Source organism: Monodelphis domestica, chromosome 3, assembly GCF_027887165.1.
Source record: "Monodelphis domestica isolate mMonDom1 chromosome 3, mMonDom1.pri, whole genome shotgun sequence".
In the NCBI taxonomy this organism is placed as follows: Eukaryota; Metazoa; Chordata; class Mammalia; order Didelphimorphia; family Didelphidae; genus Monodelphis; species Monodelphis domestica.
Window position 1 is genome coordinate 199,884,316 of NC_077229.1, and position 25,306 is coordinate 199,909,621.

General features: G+C 36.8%; 1 protein-coding gene across 1 annotated transcript in view; it reads right to left on the minus strand.

Annotated features, from left to right (window-relative positions):
* BLOC1S5 (biogenesis of lysosomal organelles complex 1 subunit 5) overlaps nt 1–17,864 on the minus strand; it is a 92,020-nt gene extending 74,156 nt beyond the window's left edge. Inside the window, exons 1-2 of the mRNA XM_001367745.4 lie at nt 17,618–17,864; nt 12,713–12,795 (exon numbers count right to left, since the gene is read on the minus strand). Of these exons, the coding sequence (XP_001367782.1) occupies nt 12,713–12,795; nt 17,618–17,747 (213 nt within the window). The 5' untranslated portion in view covers nt 17,748–17,864. The remainder of the gene's footprint in view (nt 1–12,712; nt 12,796–17,617) is intronic.
* Nucleotides 17,865–25,306: the final 7,442 nt, after the last annotated feature.

Here is a 25,306-nt window from a genome sequence, read left to right on the forward strand (position 1 = left end):
TCAGGATTTCCAGGGGAATGCCAGAGCAAAAGTCAAATTCCAAGATCCTCCTCTCCTTCCAGAATCTTTCCCCTCAAGGCCTGTATCCAAATTATCCTCCTTTCCTCTTGAAGACAATCTATGAAATTTACTCTATCCCTTACTTATATTCCTAGAGATATATTATTAGATAGTCAGAGTAGAGAAGAATAGGTGAGGGTTTTGGCCTAAGAGAAGATACTGTCCTTTGAGGCAGACAGATATAGGGTTTTCTAGAAAATTATAGTTAGGTTTGGAATCTTGGGTATAGTTACAAGCTATTATAAGATTACTCTCAATTTCCTCTTTCCTATTTCCTATCCATATTTCCTAATAATAAACTAAGTGTTTTGCGTTTAATAAACTATGCACTGGCTTTTGATCAAACTCCTGCCCCCCAAAATTTAATCCTTCAGAGCCTGGTGAGCCAGGACTGTGATTAATCTATAGATCTTCTGTTCTTTCCAATATTGGAAAAGGATAGGAGTGTAATCATGGTGTTCAATATCATGGCTTGGATACTGAAGGAGGTAGTGACTCATTACTTCAGAGAACTCCCAATACCTAGGACTTTCACTGAGATTTTACATCTCTCAGTTTCAGATGTTCTTCGGTTAAGACTGCTTATGGGAGTATTTGTTCTGTCAGAATTGTTTCTAAGCTACTCTCTATATCAAGTATTTAGTTTAATCCTTACTAAGAAAAGGAAACAACTGAAAGAGAGACTAATGGAGACTAAAATTGCATATCTTGAGGATTGCATCTCTAAACTGACTAACATTATTGTCCACCAAATTGAAACTATCTCCAAAGTTGAAGATAGTGTCTCTCAAATTACTAAACCTATAAAGCAACAAAATAAACTATCTCTGAACAAAAAGAAATTATTGCTCACTATATTGCTCACTAATTGTCTACTAAACCTGCATCTCCTACTGTTTCTAATTCTCCAACCAAAGCACCTAAAATTAAAAGCCAAAAGAAAGAAAATATGAAGCCTACTCTATTCCCTTTAAGAGAAGTACCAATTCTTAACACTAAGAAGAACAAGTTAATAACTATTAGGCACCACAAACCATATGCCCCTCAGGATATGGAGGTATTTAAGCACAGCATTCCTTCTTTTGAGGGGGAGCCCATAGTGGTTATAAAAAAAACAAACTTGAAATAATATGCAAGCAATTTGATCCAACTTGGATTGATTTGGAATATCTTCTTGATGAGTTACTAACTAAAAGGGAAAAGGATAAAATTCTCAAGCTTACCAGTGAGGAGGAGGGTGAAATTCTCTGGCCAACGGTTGACACTCATAGGGACTTTAACAATCCCCATGACTATGTGATATTATGTTGACCTAGGGAGGCAATACTTAATGCAATGGGACAATGTTCGGATAGGCCTGGTACTGGACAATGTTTGAAAAGCTTAAGCAAGAAAAAGGAGAAAATTCTTCACAGTTCATGGACAAACTAATAGAACTGGAAGGAAGATACACAGACAATGACTTAACAAGAGAAAGAGACATTAGACAATTGAGAAGGCAATTTGTAACAAATTGTTGCAAAGTAGTCAAGGACTATTTTAAAACCAGCTGCCCTAACTGGATGAATATGGACTTCGATGAATTAAGGAGAGTGGCAGTTTATGTTTATAATGGACATGAAATGAAAAATGCTGATGATAGTGATTTAGTGGATGCATTAAGAAAGTAGATAAAACCATTAAAGGGAAAAATTGAAAAGCTTGAAAAATGTGATACCAATTTTGGGTTAGCTATTGTTTCTGTATGAGAATATACAACTGAAATATACAAATATACAAACCAGAGGCCAATGTGCTACTTGTGTAGAAAAAGTGGACACCTGATGATAAATTGCAGATGCTGGAATCAAATATTCAGCAATTTTAGAAATAAAGGTGGAGACTTTATGAATTCTAGAAACAATAACTATTCTAAAAATCATAATAACAATAAAAACAATTTCCAATTGGAAATTATGGAAATAATAGAAACAGTAACCAAACTGAAGCAAATGACTTGTTACTCTATATACCTAACGGAGAACATCCACATACTAACCAAAATGTAAACCCTCCTCAACGAGAGGAATCTCAGAGAGATGCACATGGTCCTTTATGAAGGTTTGCCAGGTAAGAAAGGACTCTGGAATCAAATAGTGAAATATTTGATTTTCCAGACTGAGATATAATTTTACCAGTTATCCCAGTCCATTCTTCTCTAGATAGCTCTGAACTACATTATAACATAATCCTTTGCTTCCAAATGATGTTTTAAAAAAGTTAACATTATTAATGTTTGTATTTAACACTACTTTCCAGAATTTTATTTGATGGTCTAGGCATTATAGGTGAAAGGTTAAGACTCTTACAGATGATACAGTTTATATAAAGAACTTTCAGTGAACATAAGCAATTCCATTCCAGATACCTGCCATTGAAAATGATAAGCTGCATACATTAAGGATAAGACTAAAGATACAAATGGACACTGAGGACATTGAAATTCAAGAAGAAGACTACAAATGGACAATTGGACAATACTTACAAGAACAATGGATTATTTCAAGGACATTGAACTTTGAATTTAAATGAAAGGTTTGATTTTTGTACATAAAGGTATGAAATGGAATTTAATAAGTGTATAATTTATATTATATTATTTTATTATGTTATGTTATTTATTATATATATTATGTTATAGGATTTATTATTTCTATGTAAAAATAATAATACTTTTATAGGATTATAGGTATATACTTTCATAGAAAAAGTTAAAAGTAACTAAATGATAAGTAAATGGAAAAGTATTATTACTTGATCAAGATCCTCCTCGGGGGGTTATATCAGAGGTATGATATATTAGAATATATATTAGATGTGTAATTGTATATATCGAGATTAGATCCACCTCAGGGGGATATATTTGATGTATATATGTTAGATGTATAATGTTAGATGTATATATATTAGGTATGTTAATTGGAAATATAAGGCTCTTGTTTATTTTTAGAGGTATATAATGTGTATAGAAGGTTCTTGTTTATTTTTCTTGTTTAATTTTTTTGTGTGTATCATAAGGTGTATTTGAATTACTATCTTTAGGTTCTTATTTCTGTAAAGTATAATAAGAATAGGTTTTATTTATGTAGAGTCTACTATGAATTTTGTGATTGCAATTTCTGTAACTATAAATATTTGGAATTGTATATTATTTGAGACTTGCATGTTGCGAGAATTCTTTTGCTTTTTACTTTCTCTCTTTACTTCTCCCTGTATATAATATAGAGTATAGGACAGTTTTATTTGAAATATCCACTGGGGAGACAGATCTCCCAACAGATCTCAAGGGTGATATGTTAAGAGAATTTTTATTAATTTCTCCTTTTTAAATTTAAGAGGAAAAGGAATAATAAGATTTTTTTCAGTAAGAGACCCCCTACTGTGCCCTAACTTGTCAGTTAGTGACAGAATGGTGATTGAGGAGAGTTAGTGAGTTGGAGACAGTTGAAAGGGGCTTTTGTCTCTAGGTCTCCTGGGGAGAGGAGTGTGTGTCACTCTCTCTAGTTGGAGACAAAGAAATGGAATGTAAGGCCTTATCAGCCTTATTGATCATTGATAACTTGGGTAGATAGCTCGTTAGATAGTGGATATATTATTAGATGAAGTATAGAAGAACAGGCAAGGGCTTCAGGCTAACAGAAGATATTACCCTCTAAGGCAATAGATGTAGGGTTTCTAGAAAATTTTAGTTAGGATTGGGATCTTGGGTATAGTTACAAGCTATTATAAAATTATTCTCAATTTCCTCCTTCCAATTTCCTATCCATATTTCCTAATAAACTAAGTGTTTTGCATTTAATAAACTGCGCACTGCCTTTTGATAAAACTCCTGCCCCCCAAAATTTAACCCTTCACACAAATCAGCTCTCTAGATATTATATCATATTGCCTTGTCATTTGTATATAGAATATACTCTAAGAATTTAAAGAGGAAGATTAAATTGATTTCACATTATCTTAATTACAGTAACAATTAACTTCTATAAAATTATCAAAGCAATTTAGTTCTTTATGTTACGAAGACACCACAAAGAGGGTGTGAAAATCTAAATGACTTAGAATTTTCCTTATATCAAGAATTAAACAAGATAAAACTAAATTTAATATGGACTCATACACCTGACATTTATAACTACATACTATATTTAGTAAGAAGCAGTCATGTAGATAACATAATATCTTATCCTAGCAGACCATTTTTCCCCATTGGGCACTAGAGACAGAAGGCTACAATAGTGAACACAATACAAGCCCACAGACATTAATGAAGCCCTTGATTTATTTTTCCTATCTTTTAAATTCCAATGTTAAGGGTCTTTTCCAGGAATGGTTCCCTGACTGAGCAAATCTATACTATATAACTCATCAATAATCCTTTGTAAACCTGAAATTAGCATATTTATCTAACTATTAGAATGATAATTCTGTCCTACTTCCTCATTTGTAGTATTTTGACTTGGAAGACAGACTAGAACAATTAGAACAGTGATATGAATCCAATGGAAACTTATTAAATCTTATCATAGCATCCAGAGTAGGAGCTATGTTTTTGATTGAAAGACTGATTAATGAATTGACCCCTCCTTAGTTACATAAAAGAAATAAGAAAATGAAATCTCCTCAAATATTGGAAGATGAAGCTAGGGAAAAAGAAGGCATTATTGTTTCTCTTTTACCCAATGATACTAGTTAAAAGTTAATCAGTAGAACATTTATCACAGAAAGCTAAGTAGTTCTAAAATTCTGATAATTTCTAAGGGAACCAACATACATAAATAAACATTAAGCCAAGAGAAAGGTTGATTGTTCTTAAAAGTAGGGTACACAAAATTATAGTAGTAATGTATAAGAGAATCCTTCTAATTCTTTAGTAAATGCTGCCACCTTGTGGCATATACTTCCTTCCATTAATTTCAATTTATTAGAAAATCTAATAAACATAAATAGAAAAGAGTGAGAAATATATTTATATCAGTTTGACCTGTCCATAAACCATGGATCACATGGACTACTTGGTGGTTATACTATGTTTTTTTAAATTAATTAAAATGGCACCACAATGATTACAATTATGAGGAATAATGTTTTTCTTTCTTTAGTCTCAAGCATCTGAACAAATTTTAACAAAGTATGTTAAAGACTAGACTAAAAATTAGATCAATTTTTCTAAAGTTACATATAAATCTTAAGGTTCTGTGAGAGCTTTTATTTTTTTTTCTTTTATTCTAATGTGTACAGCAGATAGAAAACAAAAGTTGATTCAGATGGGAGAAGAAATCTGTAATAATATACAGGTAAGGCTGATCTAAAATTTTGAAATTCTTAATATTTATTTTTAAAATGGAGTTTGATTACATTTATGCACATGCAATAATAAATTCACTCTACTAAGGCAATTTTTACAAGCCTTTTCAAGGCTCCCATGGCATCTTGTACAGCCTCTCAGCTCAAAACCTTGTCTCATGTTTTACTAAAAAAAAAAAAATTGAGGACATTTGCCAAGAACACTGACTTCTCAACTACTCCTCAGTTCATAAACTCAGATACCTTCCTCCATTGTATCATCTTTCACTCTTATCTCATGTGAAGTGGCCTCTCCTTGCCAAGGCAAACTCCTCTACCTTTGCATGTGATTCAATTCCATCCCATCTTCTCTAGCAGAATGTGTTTCTCATTCCTACTCTCATTAATTTTCTAGGTCCCACTATTACCTGTTTTCCTGATGCCTAAAACCATATCCACATCTCCCTCATCCCATGAACTCGCCATTCCAGCTAGAGACACAATCCTATATTTCACCTTCTCCTAATGGCTAAACACCTTGAGAAATTAATGTTTCTCAGTCTGAAACTGATGCCTCCATTTCCTTTCCTCTCAATCCCTTCTAAAGTCCTCTGCAATCTTGTTTACATTTTTAACATTCAGAAGAAACTGCCTTCTCTCAAGGTTCCAAGGATCTTTACATTGCCAAACTTCATGGACTTTACTTGGTCCATATTTCTTGGGGCAGCTAGGTAGCAGCTAGGTAGTGGATAGAACGCCAGGCCTGGAGTCAGGAGCATCTGGGTTCAAATATGGCCTCAGATATGGAGAGACTCATTCTGAGGAGACTGATTCTGAAACATTCAGATGGAGGAGGGAGCTGGTGAAAGCAGCTGAGATGCTGCTGGCCTGGTGTCATTAGAAATCCTTACTTAGACAGATCTTATGGCGAGTTATAAAAAACTGACTGATTACTCTTTTAAGACTCAGGTCTAGGCCATATTGGCTTTGAGGCCCTTCATACTTATTCCTTTCTTACTCTCTCTCTCTTTCTTTGATTACTCATTTTATTGTTAATTAAAATCTCTATAAAACCCAATTGACTTGGGTATTTGAATAATTGGGAATATTTCCCTGGCAACCACCTTATATTTGATTTTAAAACCCAAGACACTGTAGTGAAACATATTTCTGCGGTCAAATTTACTCACCCTCTCTTATATCTATCACAATTTATATCTTCCACTATTTTAATCACTACAGTTTAAGACCTCAACCATTTTAAATCTCACAGATACTTCTTAGCTATGTGACCCTGGACAAGCCACTTGAACCAGTTTGCCTAGCCCTTGTCACTCTTCTATTTTAGAATTGTTACTAAGACAGAAGGTAAGGGTTTTAAAAAATCCATAGTTCTTGATCTCTCTACAGGCTTTGACAGTTGATTATCTTTTTCTCTTGAAAAATTTTCTCTCTAGATTTTTGGAATGTTCTCTCCTCGCTCTTTTCTTATCTTTGATATATCTCCAACAAGGGCACATCTCCTATCATTAGATGTCCCCCAAGACTTTGTCCTGGGCCCTCTTCTATTCTCTATATTATCTCTTTTTGTGATTTCAGCAGCACCCATGTCTTCAGTTATCATCTATTTCTGGATGATTCTCTGATCTTTACATAAAGCTCAAGTCTTTCTCCAGAGTCAGATACCTCACATCTTTAACTGCTTCTTGAACATCTAGTACATCTAGAAATGAATATCCCATAAACATCTAAAACCCAGCATGTCCAAAATAGAATTCACCTCTCCCCTCACACCCTCTTCCTTTCCCAATTTCCTTAATATTAATGAAGGCTTACTATTACTCTTATACTTAACTCTCAATATCTTAATGTCATCTTCAACTCTTCACACTCACCCCATATATTGAATCTGTTGCCAAGATTCTGCCTTCACAACATTTCTCACAAATGTCTCTACTCCATTTACACAGCCACCAGCTTGACATAGGCTCTCATTATTTCTTGCCTAGAGAATTAAATAATTGCCTTCTAGTTTGTCTCCTTGCCACAAGTCTCTTCAAAATAAAAACCATCCTTCCAATAACACCATCCAAAATCCTAAGTACAGGTCTAAGCATTCCCCCCATCAAGGATCAAACATAAAATCTTGGTTAATTAAAGCCCTTCATAATTTAGGTCCTTCCTATTTTTCCAGTCTTTATACCCTTTACTTATTTTCTCTTACTATAAAAATCTACCAACAATGACCTACTTGCTAGTCCCCAAATAGGTCATCCCATCTGCAGACTTTATACCTCTTCACTAGTTGTCCTCCATTTGTAGACTATCCTACTCCTTTACCTCTACCTCCTGGCTTCCCTGGCCTCCTTCAGGACTAAGCTCAAGTTCTACTTTTCTGCAAGAGGCCTTTTTTTCATCTACTACCATACTACTACTACATTAGAATATAAGATTCAAGAACCATGTTTTTACTTTTCCTCTGTATTCTTAATCTTTAGCACAGTGCCTGGAAAATGTTAAGTATTAAATAAATGCTTGTTGACTGACAATAAATGGAATTAAAGTCTTTTTAAATTGTAGCATTTTAGTAGCTCCTTAAACAAAATGATAATTATTTATAATTGATATAATTGTTGATTATGACTACATTTTCCAAAGTTTTACAAGAATATCCTCTTTATGGGGCAGCTAGGTGGCTCAGAGGAGAAAGAGTCAGACCTAGAGATAAGAAGTCCTGGGTTCAAATTTGGCTTCAGGCATTTCCTGGCTATGTGACTGTGAGTAAGTCATTTAATCCCTGCTGCCTAGTCTTTAGCATTCTTCTGCCATAGAACCAATAGAATAGTATTGATTCTAAGATGGAAGATAAAGAATATATATTTTTAAAGTGTATTTTCTTTAGCAAGCATTGCCCTTACAAACTTATTTTCACTAGTCACTAAGTATTTATTAAGTACCATTTTCAGCAGTATTTATTAGGCACTTACTGTGTATTAATTCTTGTACTAAGCAGTGGGGTTTTTTTAAAAAGAAAGATAAAAAAAAACATTCATGGTCTCAAGAAGCTCACAATATAAAGAGGGGGCCACAACATTCAAACAATTATGAATAAACAAGATACATACAAGGTTAAATTGAAAAATCTCAAAGGGAAGGTACTAGGAATAAGGAAGAATAGGAACAGCTTCTGGAGGAGTTGAAATTTTAGATGACACATGAAGGAGACTAGGGAATAAGGAGAGAGCTCTAGGCATTGGAGTCATCCAATGAAAATGCACAGAGGTGGGAGGTAGTGTCTATTTCAGGAACATTAAGAAAGTCAGTGTTACTAGATAGCAGAGTTCATGAAGGGGAACAAAGTGTATGAAGACTGGGAAGACAGAAGGGGGTTATATTATGAAGGGCTTTAAAAACCAAACAAAGGATTTTATTTTTGATCTTGAAAGTAACATGGAGTCACAAGAGTTTATTGAAAAGATAGGGAGATAGAGATACACACACGCACACACATTTGAATTTGACAGGTGAATATAAGATGGACTGAAGTGAGAAGTAATTTGAGTTAAGGAAACCAGCCAAGAAACTATTACAATAGTCTAGGCTTGGTCAATAAGGGCCCACATTAGTGTGGGATGGGGGATTGCATTAGTTTGGTAGCAAAATCAGAGAGGAGGCATATACAGGAGATATTATGAAGGTAGGTCAACAGGACTTGACAACTGAATGGATTTGGAAGGGGCAGTGAGAGGAGAGGGAGTGGTGGTAAATGAAAGATGTAGATGACACCTAGGTTGTGTGAGCCTAGGTGACTGGGAATATTGGGGGGGGGGGTGCGGTTACCCTTGATAGTAACAAGGAAATTAGGGAAAGGGGAAGAGTTTGAAGGAAAGATGAGTTCTATTCTGGACATGTTGAGCTTAAGGTCTCTATAGAATGTACAGTTAGAGATGTCCAAAAGGTAGATGGAGATGCTAGATTAGAAGTCAGGAGACAGACTAAGATTAATTTTTTTTTTTTACAAACCCTTCTCTCTGTATATAGTATAATGTGAAACTTAAACCAAGAACCATCTAAGTAATTTAATATATCAATGCATAATGTATAATGAGGTTCCCCTATACTGTAGTTGCTACTAGTCTTTCCATTAGGAAATCTTGAAGGTATGACAATACTGTAATATCTTATTTTCTCCAATCTTTCTAGATATCTCAACTTACTATAACAGATCATTTTTTGTTTCTGCTGAGAGAAGGTGCCTGTTTTACAGGTTTATATGTTGTTATTCAGTTGTTCTTGTTGTGTCTGACTCTTTGTGACCCCATTGTATTTTTCTTGGCAAAGATATTGGAGAGGTTTGCTATTTTCTTCTCCAGCTCATTTTATAAATGAACTAAGGCAAACAGGGTCAAGTAACTTGTTCACAGTCACATGACTAGTTTCTGAGGCTGGATCTGAACTCAGGTCTTCCTGATTCTAGGGCTAGAATTCTATCCACTGTACCATGTACCTGCCCTAGTTCACACAGTAGTTGCTTAATAAATATTAGTTGGATTGAGTTGAGTACTGTATACAAACTTGTACAAAAGTCAGTTCTCTTGCCCTAAATTCCAGGTCACATTTCACCTGCACATTCCCTTCTCCACTGCCACACCAGAAAGAGAACTGGTTTGCATAACAGGAGACTCAGGTTCTATTCTTGGTCCTAACATCAATTAGCTATATTATCTCAGATAAATCATTTTATCTTTCCTGGTCTCAGCGGATTCTTTGCTTAGGCATATAGATGTATTTTTAAGTATTTTATTCTCTGCAATTTACTCAATGCCACTTCAAATTTTAAAGATTAGTGGAAATACAAGAAAACAAAAGAAAAATCACTGGATAGGAGACTTGGATTTTAGTCTGAGCTCTATTACTGACTTCCCAAATGATCCAAGGACAGGGTCACATGCTACAAAATGAAGTCATATATAAGCTCCATGAAGAGATCAGAAATTATTTTATATCTCCACTCCTCCCAAAGCCTTGAATAATGTTTTGCTCATGTTTTATCAATAGTAGAAAACAAATAAATTGTTCCTAAGCGAATTAATATCTGCTCTGCTAATCTTACAAAGTTGTTATGAAAACCAATTAAGATTTTTTTAATGTCCATAAATGCTCTGAGAAACACAGTCAGTTGTTTCAATTGTGTCCAGTTCTTTGAGACCCCATATGGAATTTTCATGAAAAATATACTTGAGTGGTCTGCCATTTCCTTCTTCAGATCATTTTACAGATGAGGCAACTGAGGCAAACAAGGTTAAATGACTTACTATAACTATTAAGTGTTTGAGGTCATATTTGAACTTGGGTCTTTCTGACTCCAAGTCCAATTCTCTCTCTACTTCACCACCTAACCACATACAATAATCTAAAATTTAAGTCAATAGTTCCTAGACTTTTCCAGTCACAATGTAGTTTAGATTCAAATTCTATGTCATGCATTCCCTATGAGTCTATGGACAAGTCATTTGACTTCTCTGGGCCTCAGTTTTTATTTATAAAATAAGAAATGCAATCTGTACCAGAAGTACCATTCTCATAGAATTACTGTTACGTTCAAATAAAATTAAATATGTAAAGCACTTTATAAACTTTAAAGTATTATGTAAATGTCATTATTATTTTGATGCATGAAGATCTTTTTAATGTAAAAAAATGCATGGTTCTTTATATGATACTAAGCTTACTCTTAGTATCCATTGGCTAAGAAAATAATGTTCAAATAACAATGATAAATGCACATAGTAATTAATGAACCTCCTGAAATAATGGTAGCCCACAAGTTGGAAACTATAGTTGTATGTTATAAATCCTCTAAAGTGAAGAATGTAGAAGGAAAATAATCCTTTAAATAATTATCATTTTAAAGTGAAAATGTCTAAGATGAAAGGATATTTAAAAAGGCACATCAGAAGAAATGCAAATGATCAACCATCAATAAGAAAAAAGTTCCACATCACTAATAAGAAATAGAAATTAAAACAATTTTGAGAATTAAACTCACACGCAACAAATTGGCAAAGATTAAAAAGAGAGAGAGAGACTGAAGGAAGACAGCACATTAATCTCTGTTGGTGGAGTTGTGAATTGGTCCAAACATTCATTTTAGAAAAACAATTTGGAACTATGTGAAATCCATCAATGGTCATTAAACTGCTCATCTGTTTGGATCTAATGATCTTACAAGTGGGTATATATCCCAAGGAGATTCATGACAGAAAGAGTGGTTCCATATATAATAAAATATTCATATTAATGTTCTCTGCAGCAAAAAATTGGGGTAGAAGGGGTGTAGAATATATAAGAAAGGATGTAACAATGTTCTATTACATTCATAGACTAAAATCTGTTTAGTCATTTCCTAGTACATGAGCACCTACTTTGTTTTTAGTCTTTTGCTATGGAAAGGTAAGTATGGTAAGTATGTTGTAAACAGAGAGTTAGCATTAGTCATGAAGACAATTTAATTTGCCTTTGACACTGCATGGGTGATGGTATGGGTAATTTTTTTAATGTCAAAGTGCCTGAGGTAAATATGCACTTGAAAGGAAGAAACGAGATGAATTCAGAAGAGCTTGGAAAGACTTTATGTGGTACAGATCAAAATTAGCAAAACTGAAAGAATATACAAAAGGACCACAATAGTGTAAAGGAAAAAAAACAAAAACACGAAAATCCACCAGAACTTCAGATGAATTAAGAGACTCTCAGGATCAAACATCTATGGAAGAGAACAGAGAGGTCATCTAGTTCAATATTTGCATTCTACATCTAAGAAATCTGAAGCATAGAGAGGCTACGTGGCTTGCCCAAGATCAACCAATTAAAAGTGGGAGAGTTGAGATAGCCGCAAGACTGACCCTATAGCATTCTTTCCAGAGCGCCACCCTGCCCTCCAGATGATGATGAAATTTACTTTTCTCCTTTCCACAGAAAAGACTACCAGAAAAGAATGAAACATATGGTGTAATCTATAGAAATGTACCTGTTTGTTTTTCTTTTTACCACAAGGTTTCTGAAAGGTGGGGAGAAGAAAGGCAGAGCACTATATTGGAAAATGCCAGCAATATTTTTTCTACTACAAAATTATTTTTAAAAAATAATCATTTTAAAGTATTAAAATATTATTTACTTATTTATTCTATATTCTTAAAAGGTTTTATTTTCTAGCATGCTGTGTACATAAGAACTGAGCACAGAAAAATTAAAACTTACAGAATCTCTCTCCAATTAGAATTTTAACCAGTAGTTGGCATTTTTAATATTTCAAAAATAAAAAACTTACTTCAAATTCTTTCACAAAGAAACGTGTTTCTCCTTGAATAATTGGTCGATGATCTAACAGTCTAGAATGAATCTCTCCCAGATCTATAAAGACAAAATAAAAGTTAGGTTATTGGTAATGCTACTCTGGGCAATGGGGAAAAAACCCACTGGATTAGAAGTCAGGAAATTTGAATTCTATCCTGAATTTTGTCCCCTAATTACTAATGTGACTTTGGACAAGTCACTTAATCCTTGTGAGCCTCAGTCTTCTCACCGATAAAAATAAGGAAGTTAGCCTAGATCACTGGTATCATAAACAACCATACTGCCACATACTGACTTTTTAAAAATCACATATTAATATTATCTGTCTTCTATTGTATCTTATTTATTTTGTTCACTATTTTACAATTATATTTTAATCTGATTTGGTTGTATTTAAGAATGATGGAGCAGTAATTCAAGGGCCATGTGTTTTACACCTTTGTGTACTACATGATTCCTAAATCCTTTCTTTCTCTAAATCTATAATCCTATTCCTTACTAAAGTAATAATACATAAGCTTTTTGTTGATTTTTTCTTAAATCCCTATGATTTAGGAAAAGTTATAGTTACAGGAAAGTTAAAGTTTAGAAATTTGCCTGAAGGCTATAGATCAACCTATTCATGTAATACTTTTAACAATTACACAATATTATACCTGAAATTCCTAATTAAATTCTTAAATACAAGGGGCAGCTGGGTAGCTCAGTGGATTGAGAGCCAGGCCTAGAGATGGGAGGTTCTAGGTTCAAATCTGGGATCAGACACTTCCTAGCTGTGTGACCCTGAGCAAGTCACTTAACCCCCATTGCCTAGTCCTTACCACTCTTCTGTCTTGGGCCCAATACATAGTATTGATTCCAAGATGGAAGGTAAGGGTTTATTTAAACAAACAAACAAACAAAATTCTTAAATACAGGTAAGTGTTTGGAAGTGCTTTTCCCTTCACAGATATGTACTCAGAAAGATTAATCTATTCTTGGCACAACTCCCTCACCAGTCTGCCAGTCAAAAAGCATTTATTGCCTACTATGTGCCAGGTACCATACTAAGCAGTGGGGATGCAATAAAGGGCAAAAGCTTGTATTCAACCCCAAGGTCCTACTACAGCAGAAGGTAAAAATCTTTAGGGAAGAGACCATTTTGTTTCTTTCATATGCTCAATACCTAGCAAATTTTCCTGCACATATTAGGCAACCAACAAAAAGCTCATGAATTGAATAGATCCTTGCATCCCTGTAAGTACATTATTCTCATTTTAGAGGTGAGGAAACTGAGGCTCATAGAACTGTGAATTGTCCAATATCTCGTAACTAATAGAAGCAGATCAAAACCCTAGTCTCTAATGACTTCAAGTCTAAGATCTTCTTTATCATACCATACTACCTATCCAATGGACACAAAAACACAGAAATAACTGATCATTGGCATATACTTTTAGTCCCCCATAAATATATTTTCCCACATTCCTATGATGCTATGAATTCATTGATATGGATACTCTCTCTGATTATGCAGATTGCCATCAATCCCTCCCTATCTTGTTCAAATCGTCCATGTTCTCTCATAAATTTACTACTGGAAGTCCACATAACATGCTAGAAGCCTTCCTTAATGCTTCTGAAATTTCAAGGATACCAATAAGAAGCAAGCAGATTACCTACCATTCATCCCTTGTTCTAAGTGAATAGCCCTCCTATTTTCTACTTATACATTCTTTGTAAGGTGCTAGAACCTGCTGATAAACTCAGATCTTCATGATTCCAGGCCTGGCATTCTTATCCACTGCACCACTTTACTATCCCAAGAAACTGAGCAACACAAAGGATCATCATAAATCTCTCCATGTTAATTCTCTAAAATTTTCCTAAGCCTCTAACAGTTATAGGATGCTAGACTTGGAAGTGGCCTTAGAAACTGATTGCATCTTCATTTTATAAATGGCGAAACAGAAGTTCAAAGAAGTGACTGCTTTGCCCAAAATGGCAGTCAGTGACAAAATCCAGGTCTCAATATTTCCTAACCTATCTAGGTCTCTTCTATGAAATGTCTTACAAATGTGTAGTTTGCAAATAAAATTAAGCCTAGAAATAAAAATTTTATTTGTCCAAGAAATACAAATTGGAATGGCCCAGTTATCAATGTGAGCCATTCCAATTTCCTTCCACAACTTATTAAAAAATAAAAATGTGCATATTTTTCTGAATCCCAAAATTTAGTTTCCTCAGTTTCCTAAAATTTCATTTTAAGTTTATGGTCTGATTCTCTAGCCTTGCAATGCAGATTTTCATAGCTGTATTGTATTACTTAGAGGGACAAGTGGCAGAATAGATATACACAGGGTTAGGCCTGGAGTTAGGAAGACTGTATTCAAATCTGGCCTCAGACACTTACTAGATTAGTGAGCCTGGGCAAATTATTATTGTTCGTAAAATGATTTAGAGAAGGACATGGCACAGCATCATCTTTGCCAAGAAAACCTCAAATGGAGTCAAAAAGAGTTGGGATGTGACTTGAACAATGCTATTAACCTCAGATCAGTTCTCTTCTATGCCCCAGAAGTTCTTTTGTCTCATTTTATTTGGAGTGGAGAGGGCACAAAATGAGGATGAATGAACAATTATAATAGTCTGTTAAGAACTCTTGAAGGAGGTGACACTTGTGCTTAGCCTTAAAGGAAGCATGGAATTCCAAGAAGCAGAGGTGAAGGAGAGCAGTCCAGACTTCAGGACCGACCTGTACAAATGTGACAACAGATTTAGGAGTATTTGGCAGCCATAGAGAACATCAATTAAGGAAGGGCAGTAGAATAGAAAGGGCACTGGGTATGGAGTCAGAAGACTGAGATTCAAATAAAATTCATCATGTCCAAAAAAACCTATTAGCTTCCTCTCCTCCCCCTGCTCCAACATTCTCTCTCCCCCCTCCCCCCAACTTCCCTATTACTGTGTCAGAGGCATTACCACCTTCCCACCATCTAGGCTCAAAATTTCATTGTCATAATCAACTTTTCACTCACACTTAATCTATACAAATCTTATCATTCCCACCTTTATGGCATCTCTCTCATGTCCCTTTCTCTCTATTCACAAGTTACCACTCTTTATATGGGCTTTAATCACCTCTTACCTCCCAGGTCTATTGCGATAACCTTTTTTTTTTTTTAACCCTTACCTTCCATCTTAGACTCAATGCTGAAGATTGGCCCCAAGGCAGAAAAGCAGGGGTAAGGACTAGGCTATGGGGATTGAGGGACTTGCCCAGAATCATACAGGTAGGAAGTGTATGCAACCAAATTTGAATCCAAGACCTCTAGGTTTTAGGTCTGGACAATTAGTTGTCAAAATGATTCCCTAAAGCAAAATTCTGAACCATAACACCCTCCAATTCAACAACCACCAAGGGATCAAATATGTGTGGCATTTTAAGCCTTCACAACTTGGACCTTTCCTACCATTCTAGTCTTCTTACACTTTATTCTCCACCATATAGTCTTAAAATCTACATATATAGGACTTCATCCCACTGTCTTTTCACTAGCTATCTCCCATTCCTGGAATGCTCTATCTCCTCACTTACATCTCCTATTTTTCCTGACTTCTTTCAAGACTAAGTACAAATCCCACTTTCTACAAGAAGCTTTTTCCACCTGCTCAGAAAAGGGGGTTCTCTGAAATTGCCATCCATTTATGCTGAATAGTGTCCTTTGAAAGTCTTAGTGCAGTTTTAAGCTTTAATAATTTCAGAAGTATAAATGCTACAACTTTTAAAAACATTAAGGTTTATTTAAATGCCTTTTACACATGCTTTTATTTGAATTTGAATAACATTTTTAATTTTAATTTAATTTACCAGATGATACTTCTTAGACTGGCAGTTTGACGGAGGTCCTATTGCTTTGCTATCTCCATTAGACATTTTTTGTGGAATGTCAAAATGTTTCTGTAGGTATCAAAATTTCTTTCTCTGAATGATTTTTAATTACCTAGTGGTTCAAATGTAATCCTTTCGTCACTCAATAGGAGTTGATGAAAGTTTTTAAAAATTCAAAAATCAACTAGGATGATAATATAAGCACAAGATGGGGGTATTAAATTAAAAGATGTTAGTATTTTTAAATGTAGTCATTTATTGAATTTAAACTCTCTGAGAATAGGGACTCCTTTTTCTCCCCATTTCTTTTTATCCCTTGGCCCAAGTCTGGCACACAATAGTAAGCACTTGATTTCTTGTTGTTGGCTGACAGACTTATATTTACTACTTGTGTCACTTTGGGCAAATTGGGAGGCCCCTTCATACTCTGCATCTAAGACATCAAGGAAGTGTGGATGCAGGGAATTCAGGAGCTGTGAGACCAGAAGGGAGGCTGGCTGAAAGAAATAGCACTTGATTGCTGATCAAGTGAGATAATCAAAGTAAAGCACTTTGCAAAGCTAACATCTGAGAGCCAGGGCTTCTTTTGACTTTCTTGTTACCCTCCGCTCTCAGCCCAGTGTGTGGCCCGTAGAAGGCTCTTGATAGATCATCATTAACAATGTCATTGTTGACTGTAGTACGGTGAGGAGTGTTATGTGGATACTGCGGGGAGAGGAGAGAGAAGAGAAAGACAAACAGCCTCTTCCTGGACCACTCAGGTCCAAGTATCTTTTCCTTCACCGGCCAGACAAAACGAAACCCACCAAAAGCAAAAGGTGCAAGGCAGGGCGAGGCTTCTGGGGTGCAGTTCAGAAAAGGGGCCGAATCCAAGCCTGAGAAGGAGGTGGCGGCAGGAGTTGTTTTCCACCCACTACCGGCAGGAGGCCACAGAGTTCCAAACCGGGCCTGGTCCTCGGGGGCCGCAGTGGAGAATGATGGGGAAGGGGGGCCCTGACGACTCCTTACCCTTGATAATGAGGTGAACTGGAGAGCTAGCAGGTCCCTGCGGGTCCCGTTTCCTGCCTCCCACCGGGACTACGGCGGGGGTCGGGGCGGCCTCGCCTCCCAGAGGGGTCTCGATCCCTCCGCCGCTCATACCTTCAAAAGAAGAACCGCCTTTACAGTCGAACAGGGGAACTGCGCTTGCCCGGTGCTCTTTCGCACCTCCCGCACTTTTATTTATTTATTTATTTTGTGGCGTCATTTCTGGGCGCCTGTGGCTGGTTGAAGCCGACGTGGAGGCGGTCGCACCTGGGATCTAACGGGTCCTCGAGGGAGCGGGAAGCAGTGAAGCTGGAGCTGCCATGATGAGTTAGGTCAAGGGTAGGGCGAGAGATGAATTTGGGCCGGGAACCCGGTAGAATTTGGTACAGAAAGCGAAAGAGAGACAGAGCTAGGCCATTCACACCGAGAGGAAAGGCAGATAGAGGCAGAGACAGACACAAAGAAAACCCAATTTCAAATGTGGCTCCAAACACTAGCTGTGTGACCCTTGGCAAGTCACTTAACCTCTGCCTCACTTTCCTTATCTATACCTCCAAACGTTGTGAGGCTCAAATGATATATTGTAGTGCTTCACACAGTAATTGGCACAGAGTAAGCTTTATGAATGTTAGATATTAGCATAGCACCTGGCACAGAGTAAGTCATACTTAGTTTTTGTTATTGTTACTCATTGACACAGTAGATGGAGTGCCAGGCTTGAAGACTTCTCTTCCCAAGTTCAAATCTGGCCTTAGACATTTACTCTTCGGTACCTTGGGCAAGCCACTTAACACAGTTTACCTCAGTTTCCTCATCTGCAAATGGGGTCTTGAACCTGAACAATGTCAACTAGAAAAACAGCAGAACTATTAAATAGTCAAAATCACGCTTTAATCAAGGGGGAAAGGGTTAGCGCTACTAATACGACAACAGAGCTGCTTCCCATGACTGCACAGAGTCAAGACAGCCCTGGTCACTAGCCCCTGGGAGTGCCACTGACTCAGGATGGACTCCTGGGAACAAAAGAACTTGGGGAACCTATATACCCTTTGGGAATCCAGGGTCAGGGGAAGATGATTGACGTCACTATGGCTACAAGGAAAATGGGAGTGTTCAAACTACACTGACAAAATACAATCAAGCTAGAAGCTAGGGTGCAAGAGAAGGGGCTGCTTACAAAGTTACTAAAGGATGGTTCATGCCCACTCTGACCTTCCTGAGAGAGGCTTTAATACAATAGGGGATGCTACCTAAAACAAAGAAGTCCTTAGCATATGCATATCTCACCCAACCAGGGTCATCATTTTCCTTCAGGGTAGATTCTCTAGGGAACAAGGAACAAGTACAAGTTTTGGGGGTCTCCAATCTACAAGCTAAATCTAAAATTGGGGTTCATCAGATCCCACTAGTCCACAAGTTTGGGATTCCTAAATTCCATGTCGACAACAAGAAAACAACCTTTATAAAATCACTTTACAGTTTATAAAGCATTTTCACACTTGTTAATCCATTTAGTTTAGATCACCTATAAGGTAGTTGGGACAGCTGTTATAGTTCTTGGACACAAAGAAACTAATGCTTTGTGGTTTTGATTTATTATGAGATCATGGCTTGTAAGTTAGAATGAGAAAAGGCTTTGTAATAAAAGCTATATTCTTATTTTCCTTCACTCTGCTTTGTTCTAAAATCTTCAATGGCTTCCTATTACATTTTGGATTAAATAGAAACTTTTCTGCCTGGAATTTAAAGCCTTCTACACCTGGCTCCAATCTATTGTTCTTGTCATTACAGGCTCTTACAACTCTTTGTGATCCAATTCAAAGTTTTCTCAGGGAAGCTATGGTGGTTTGCTATGTTCTTTACTGCAGCAAACAGGGTTAAGTGACTTGCCCACGGTCATATAGTTAGTAAGTGTCTAAGGCTAGAGTTGAACTTGGGAAAATGAGTCTTCCTGACTCCTGAACCAGCACTATCCATTATGCCACCTGGCTTCCTCTTAGCTGGCTCCAACTTCCATTTAGCTATTATTTTGGCCTACATTTCTAGCATTTTTAGGTTTGTAACATACTTTACATATATTGTGAATAAATGAACAAGCAATAACAAGCATAAGTGCTCAGGACAGATCTGTCACTTTGCTAAGTGCTGAGTACTTATACTTAATACAATAAGGAAACAGCCTTTGATATCAGGGAACTTATATTTTAATAGTCCCCTTTAATCAGGACAGGCAACACATACAGAAGGAATGTTATCTAGGAAAGAGAGTCCTCAACTGAAGAGTAATGGGTTGGTGAGTCAAAAAATAGAGCATTCAAAAAATGAAATTTTTTCTGTAATTGTAATAATGATTTCAGGAAGTTGAGGAGAGGGGAGGAGGAAAGGAATGGTACTTCCCTGATATTACAAGCTAACCCACAGTGAGGTCGTGGATGAGATGTGAAACATGACCTGCTAGCTGTAGAGGGCTAAGTTAGTTTGTATTCACAAATGAAGTCAGAACAGCTCCAGAACCAGCATTCCAAAACTGAGTGGATTAACTCCCCCAGAGATTCCAAAGCCCTGTCCTCAATATCTTTCACATATACCCCCTTCTCTCCTTCTGATACTGCCACCACCCTGCTGCAGTCCCTCATCACTTCATACCTGGGCTATTGTAAGAGCCCACTAGTTGATCTGCCTGCCTCAATTCTTCCTCCTTGCTGTTAATCTTTCATTTTCAGAGGACTATTCAAGGGTGATATGCTTGACTTGCTCCAATCTTCACATGACTATGTTGCCTTGCTCTAGTAACTCCCTAATCCAGAAATAAAAATAAAACCCTGTATTGGCATTTAAAGCCCTTCATAACTTGGCCCCCTCCCACCTTTTTCAGTATTCTTATATATTTTTGGTCATTCATTTTTCATTTGACCTTTATTTGAGATACTGGAGTAGTAGTGTGCCATTTCCTTCTCCAGCTCATTTTCAGATGAAGAAATGGAGACAAACATAGTTGACTTGCCCAGGGTCATAAGTGTCTGAGACTAGATTTGATCTCAGGAAGATGAGTCTTCCTGACTCCATGACTGGTACTCTATTCACTTTACTGCCCCTTCTTACATATTACTTCCCTCTATTATAATATCCAGGGACCCTGGCCTCCTTGTTTCTTACAGAAGAATTTATCTCCCAACTCTGGACATTTCTGATAAAAATCATTTGGAAAATTTTATATAACAACTGGAGAATGGCTAAACAAGTTATGGCATAGGATTGTGATAAAATACTACTATGATGTAAGAAATGAAAAGGTTAACGAAAAATACATGGAATGACATGTGAAATTATGAAGAGTTAAATGAACAGAACTAAGAAAACATTATATATACATATAAATAAATCAATAAAAATATTGTTTGAAGAATTATTTGTGTATGTGCCCCTACCAGAGAAAGAACTGATAATTGAAACAAGTAAGACATAGTCTTATATATATATATATATATATATATATATATATATATATATATATACATATATAAATTTTTTCAAATGCTGCCTTTTCTAGTGTGGAAAGGAGAGAAAAGGAAGAGAGCTAAGTTGGGAATTTTAATGTAATAAATAAAATTTTCTTAAAAGCCAAAATTTATTTAGAGGCTCCTTTCTAGTTAATCAAAAGTAAACTCAAAGACAAACTTCTATTAACTAATCATAGACTTCTTCCTTCTCTTAGTCTGACCATAGAAGCAGAAATTATTCTTTCTGGTATTCAGAGCCTAATATTATCTGCTTCCACTTTACTTTTCCAATCTAAACTCCCAGTACTTTCAATATGTACCCTCTGCTCTAGCCAAAACAATCTCCTTATTCTCAGGAATGTGCCATGCTCATTTCTGCTTCCTTGCGTTGGCTGCTGACCTTGCCCTTAATTTAAATGCCCTTCTTTCTCTCTGCCTGTCTAAATTCTACACAACCAAACTTCATGGCCCAATTCAAATTCTACTCCAAAAATTGTCTCTCCTAACTGCTTTAGCCCTCCTAATGCCCTCCCTTGAAATGATTTACTATTAACTTAATATCAAATAATATTAAAAATCAATAAAACCAACTGGACTTACTTTGCAATTAGTAAATTTCACTATATATATGTATATATATTTCATTGGATATATATATTTATTTTATAATCTACAGTACTACAATTTGTATATTTAAATTCATTAAAGTAATTTTAAATGTGTTTATGTAATAACATTTGTAACAAATATAATAATATGCAACATAGGACCATTTAAAAAGGACATATTTGCTTCAAAATATGTAATATATAGACTTCCTCCTCTAATGCATGGGAGCCATAATGCCCAAAACCATTCTCCAGACTCCAGTCCTGGACACTCTGACTTCTCAGGGTTTCCATGCCAAGCTGGTGGGCTATACCACATCTACAATCCTGACCTTCAGTACTTGAAACTGAGGACAAACAATACAGAAACACCCCCAGACCCATTCCTTGCAGCCAGAGTTACAGCAAAGGAGCATGAATTTTCCTTCCCATTTCAGTGGTTTGATTCCTGGCATCGACACTGGTAGCAGAAAGGATGGTAACAGGTGAATCTCACCTGTTTCAAAGATATAGGCAGCCAATCAAAGGTTATCCACATGGTAGTAAAACAGTGGGCTCTTTTTTAGAAAAGCTTTGGTTAAAATAAATATTAATCCATTATATAGATTAATTTATATATTTACATTTTATTGAATTTCAGCAAACCAAATGTCATAATTTTTTAGTCACTCCAAGTCTCATGTAGGATAGGTTATTTATTCTCATTTACTTTTCTTCTTAAATGGATACTAGAATCATAGATTTAGAGCTGTAAATAACTTTAGAGATCAAGTCCAATTATGGTCATTGAAGTGAGATAAACTAAGTCATTGACAATAAAACCCATTTTTCCCTGGGGAAAGTAGAAATCAGAATTGAGCTTTCCTGTGAAGGTCAGTCAGCTAAGAATCAAAACAGCTTACAGTCAGGATCCATGAGAAGGAAACTCCCTTACTACCAAGCAGCCAGGCTAGGATAAGATATACAATGGAATGTCCTGTAACCCATGCTACTGACAAATATAGCTTCTAGACAATAAGGTTTTCTTGCTCCATCAAGGTTATGTCTCATTAATGAACATTGTTTGCTTTGTATCTTGCAGCATATAAAAACATATAAAAAAATAAAATAAAATTACTATTGTAATTTCAGTTCAGCACAACTTTCACTAGGAAAGTTTGCCCTGGCTAGTAGGTTGTTAATCAGTATATTAATAAATAAATATTGGTTTCATTAAATTGAACTTCTGGGTGAACAGATTTGCTTTATGAAATGCACCACTTCAGTTGGAGGCCCTGGTGAGATCTCAAGGCTGAGGACCATGAAGTAAGGACTTTGGAGACGGCTGCTGTGAAAGAGCATATGTGTGTCTGTGCTTGAGTAGGGGAGAGATCTCTGGGCTCACAGTATACAGCTAGGCCAGAGCCTGTGAAGGAGTCTCGAAAGTATGCAATCCCCATCTCCTGTGAGGGATTTGATCAGAAATCTGAGAAAACAAGTGGTGCCATCTCCAGAGCCCACCCCTAGTTCTGATACTTGAGATCCCAGACAAATTTTGATAAGTATAGGAATCATCTGTTCTGGTAATCTGTTCTGCTCTAGAGTTATGGTCTGTTTTTGCCTTAAGGTTCTGTTTCCCCGGAGTTCTGGTTTTGCTCTAAGAGTATTCTGAGAGTTCTGTTTTGCTCTGCAGGTTTTGTTACCTGGGAGTTCTGCTTTTGCTCTCAGAATTTAGCTCTAAAGGTCCTGTACCCCAGAGTATTCTGAGAGGTCTGTTTCCCTTTATAGGTTCTATTACCTGGAAATTCTGGTTTCACTCTCAGAGCTCCAAAGGTTCTATACCCTGAAGTGCTGGTATTGCTCTAAGAGATCTATTTCTCTCCAGAGTCCTGTTCTCTTCCAGAAATCTGGATCCAGTAGAGGCTGGTGGGCAGCCAGACATGGCATTAAGCCCATAGCCCTGTTCTAAGTTGAGAGGTCTCTTGGAACTTCAGGTGGCTGTTAGGCTCAGGTTTATGAGTGTATAATTAAATGTGTGTCTTGTGGATTTATGTTGGGTCTTTATCTTTATGTGATTTTCTATAATGGGTCAGTCCTCTTCAATGGACTCTCAGACCCTGCTAACATGTATTCTTAAGAATTTTTGGCTGAGGGGGCAGCTGGTTAGCTCAGTGGATTGAGAGTCAGGCCCAGAGATGGGAGGTCCTGGGTTCAAATCTGACCTCAGACACTTCCTAGCTGTGTGACCCTGTGAAAGTCAATTAACCCCCATTGCCTAGCCTTTACCACTCCTCTGTCTTGGAACCAATACATAGTATTGATTCCAATATGGAAAGTAAGGGTTTTTAAAAAAAAGAATTTTTAGCTGACTAAAAATAGAGCAGCTGATTATGGAATTCAAGTTTCCCCTGGTACACTCCTCACTTTATGTGAGTTGGAGTGGCCCACATTCAGGGTTGAATAGTCCCCAGAGGGGACTACAGATCTCTCCATGGCCTATGTGGTCCAGAGAAAGGTGTACGGGACACCAGCTATGCTGATCAGATCCCCTGCATTGATATTTGGATTGATTTACTTACTCAAACCCCTAAGAAATTGAAGGCTTGCCTTTCAGAACAAAATTACTCTGCAAAATCAGAGGCTGCTTTGCTAACCAATTTACTCTCTTGAGCAGATAAGAGCAAGCCTCCCCAAGGAGAAAAGGGTAATCCTCCTCCTTCTGGGCTCCAAGAAGTCCCTGAGGAACCATTCCCTATGTCAATAGGAAACCCAAACCCCCCCACACACACCCTCTCCACCTTTCCCCATACACTCCCCACCCTCCTCATCCCCTTCTCTAGACCCTTCATCTTCACCATCAGTGCCCCCATCAAGCCCTCTGTACTCCCTCTCCCAACAGGGGCCCCCTCCCACAACTAGACCATCTCACACCCAACAGGGCACCCCTCATCATTATACTCAGGATTTAAGTGAGGCTGAAGGAAAAACAGCTATGACCTCCCAACTGCCCTTATATCAGACAGGACCTGGATGGGTGAGAATTTTTAGCCATTCTTGGTCTATGCCCCTTTGTCTTCTATAGACCTTTACAACTGAAAATATCAGAATCCCTTGTGTTTTTGTGTGGCTAACTGTAAGATTAAAATGAAGGGGCAAAAAGAGTTTAAGATGCAATTTCACAAAGGGGAATTTCTTTCATAGTGGCTGTTCCCCACTCCCTCTACCTACATTCCAAACCTTCCAAATTCTAGCACATCAGGCTACATGGGAGAAGCTATGCCTGCTCCCTTGACAGAGTAATAATCTCTAAAATTAATGTATGTGGTGTTGACAAATCACAAATGATTCTGGAGTTTCTCTAGAAAGTTACCCTGAAGAGATTCCTGTTTGGCCTTGTCTTAGTCCTTCAGATGGCCTAGGTCCAGGAGATGATCCAGCCCTGATTTATATTTACTATGGCACAACTCCATTCAGCACTCCTGTTCCTTATTGCCAAAAAAAAAAAGTAAGAATAACTGAGTGATCAGCCTTTGTTTGAGGGTATGGAAATTTGTTTCTGTACTGCTGACAAGCAGAATTTCTCT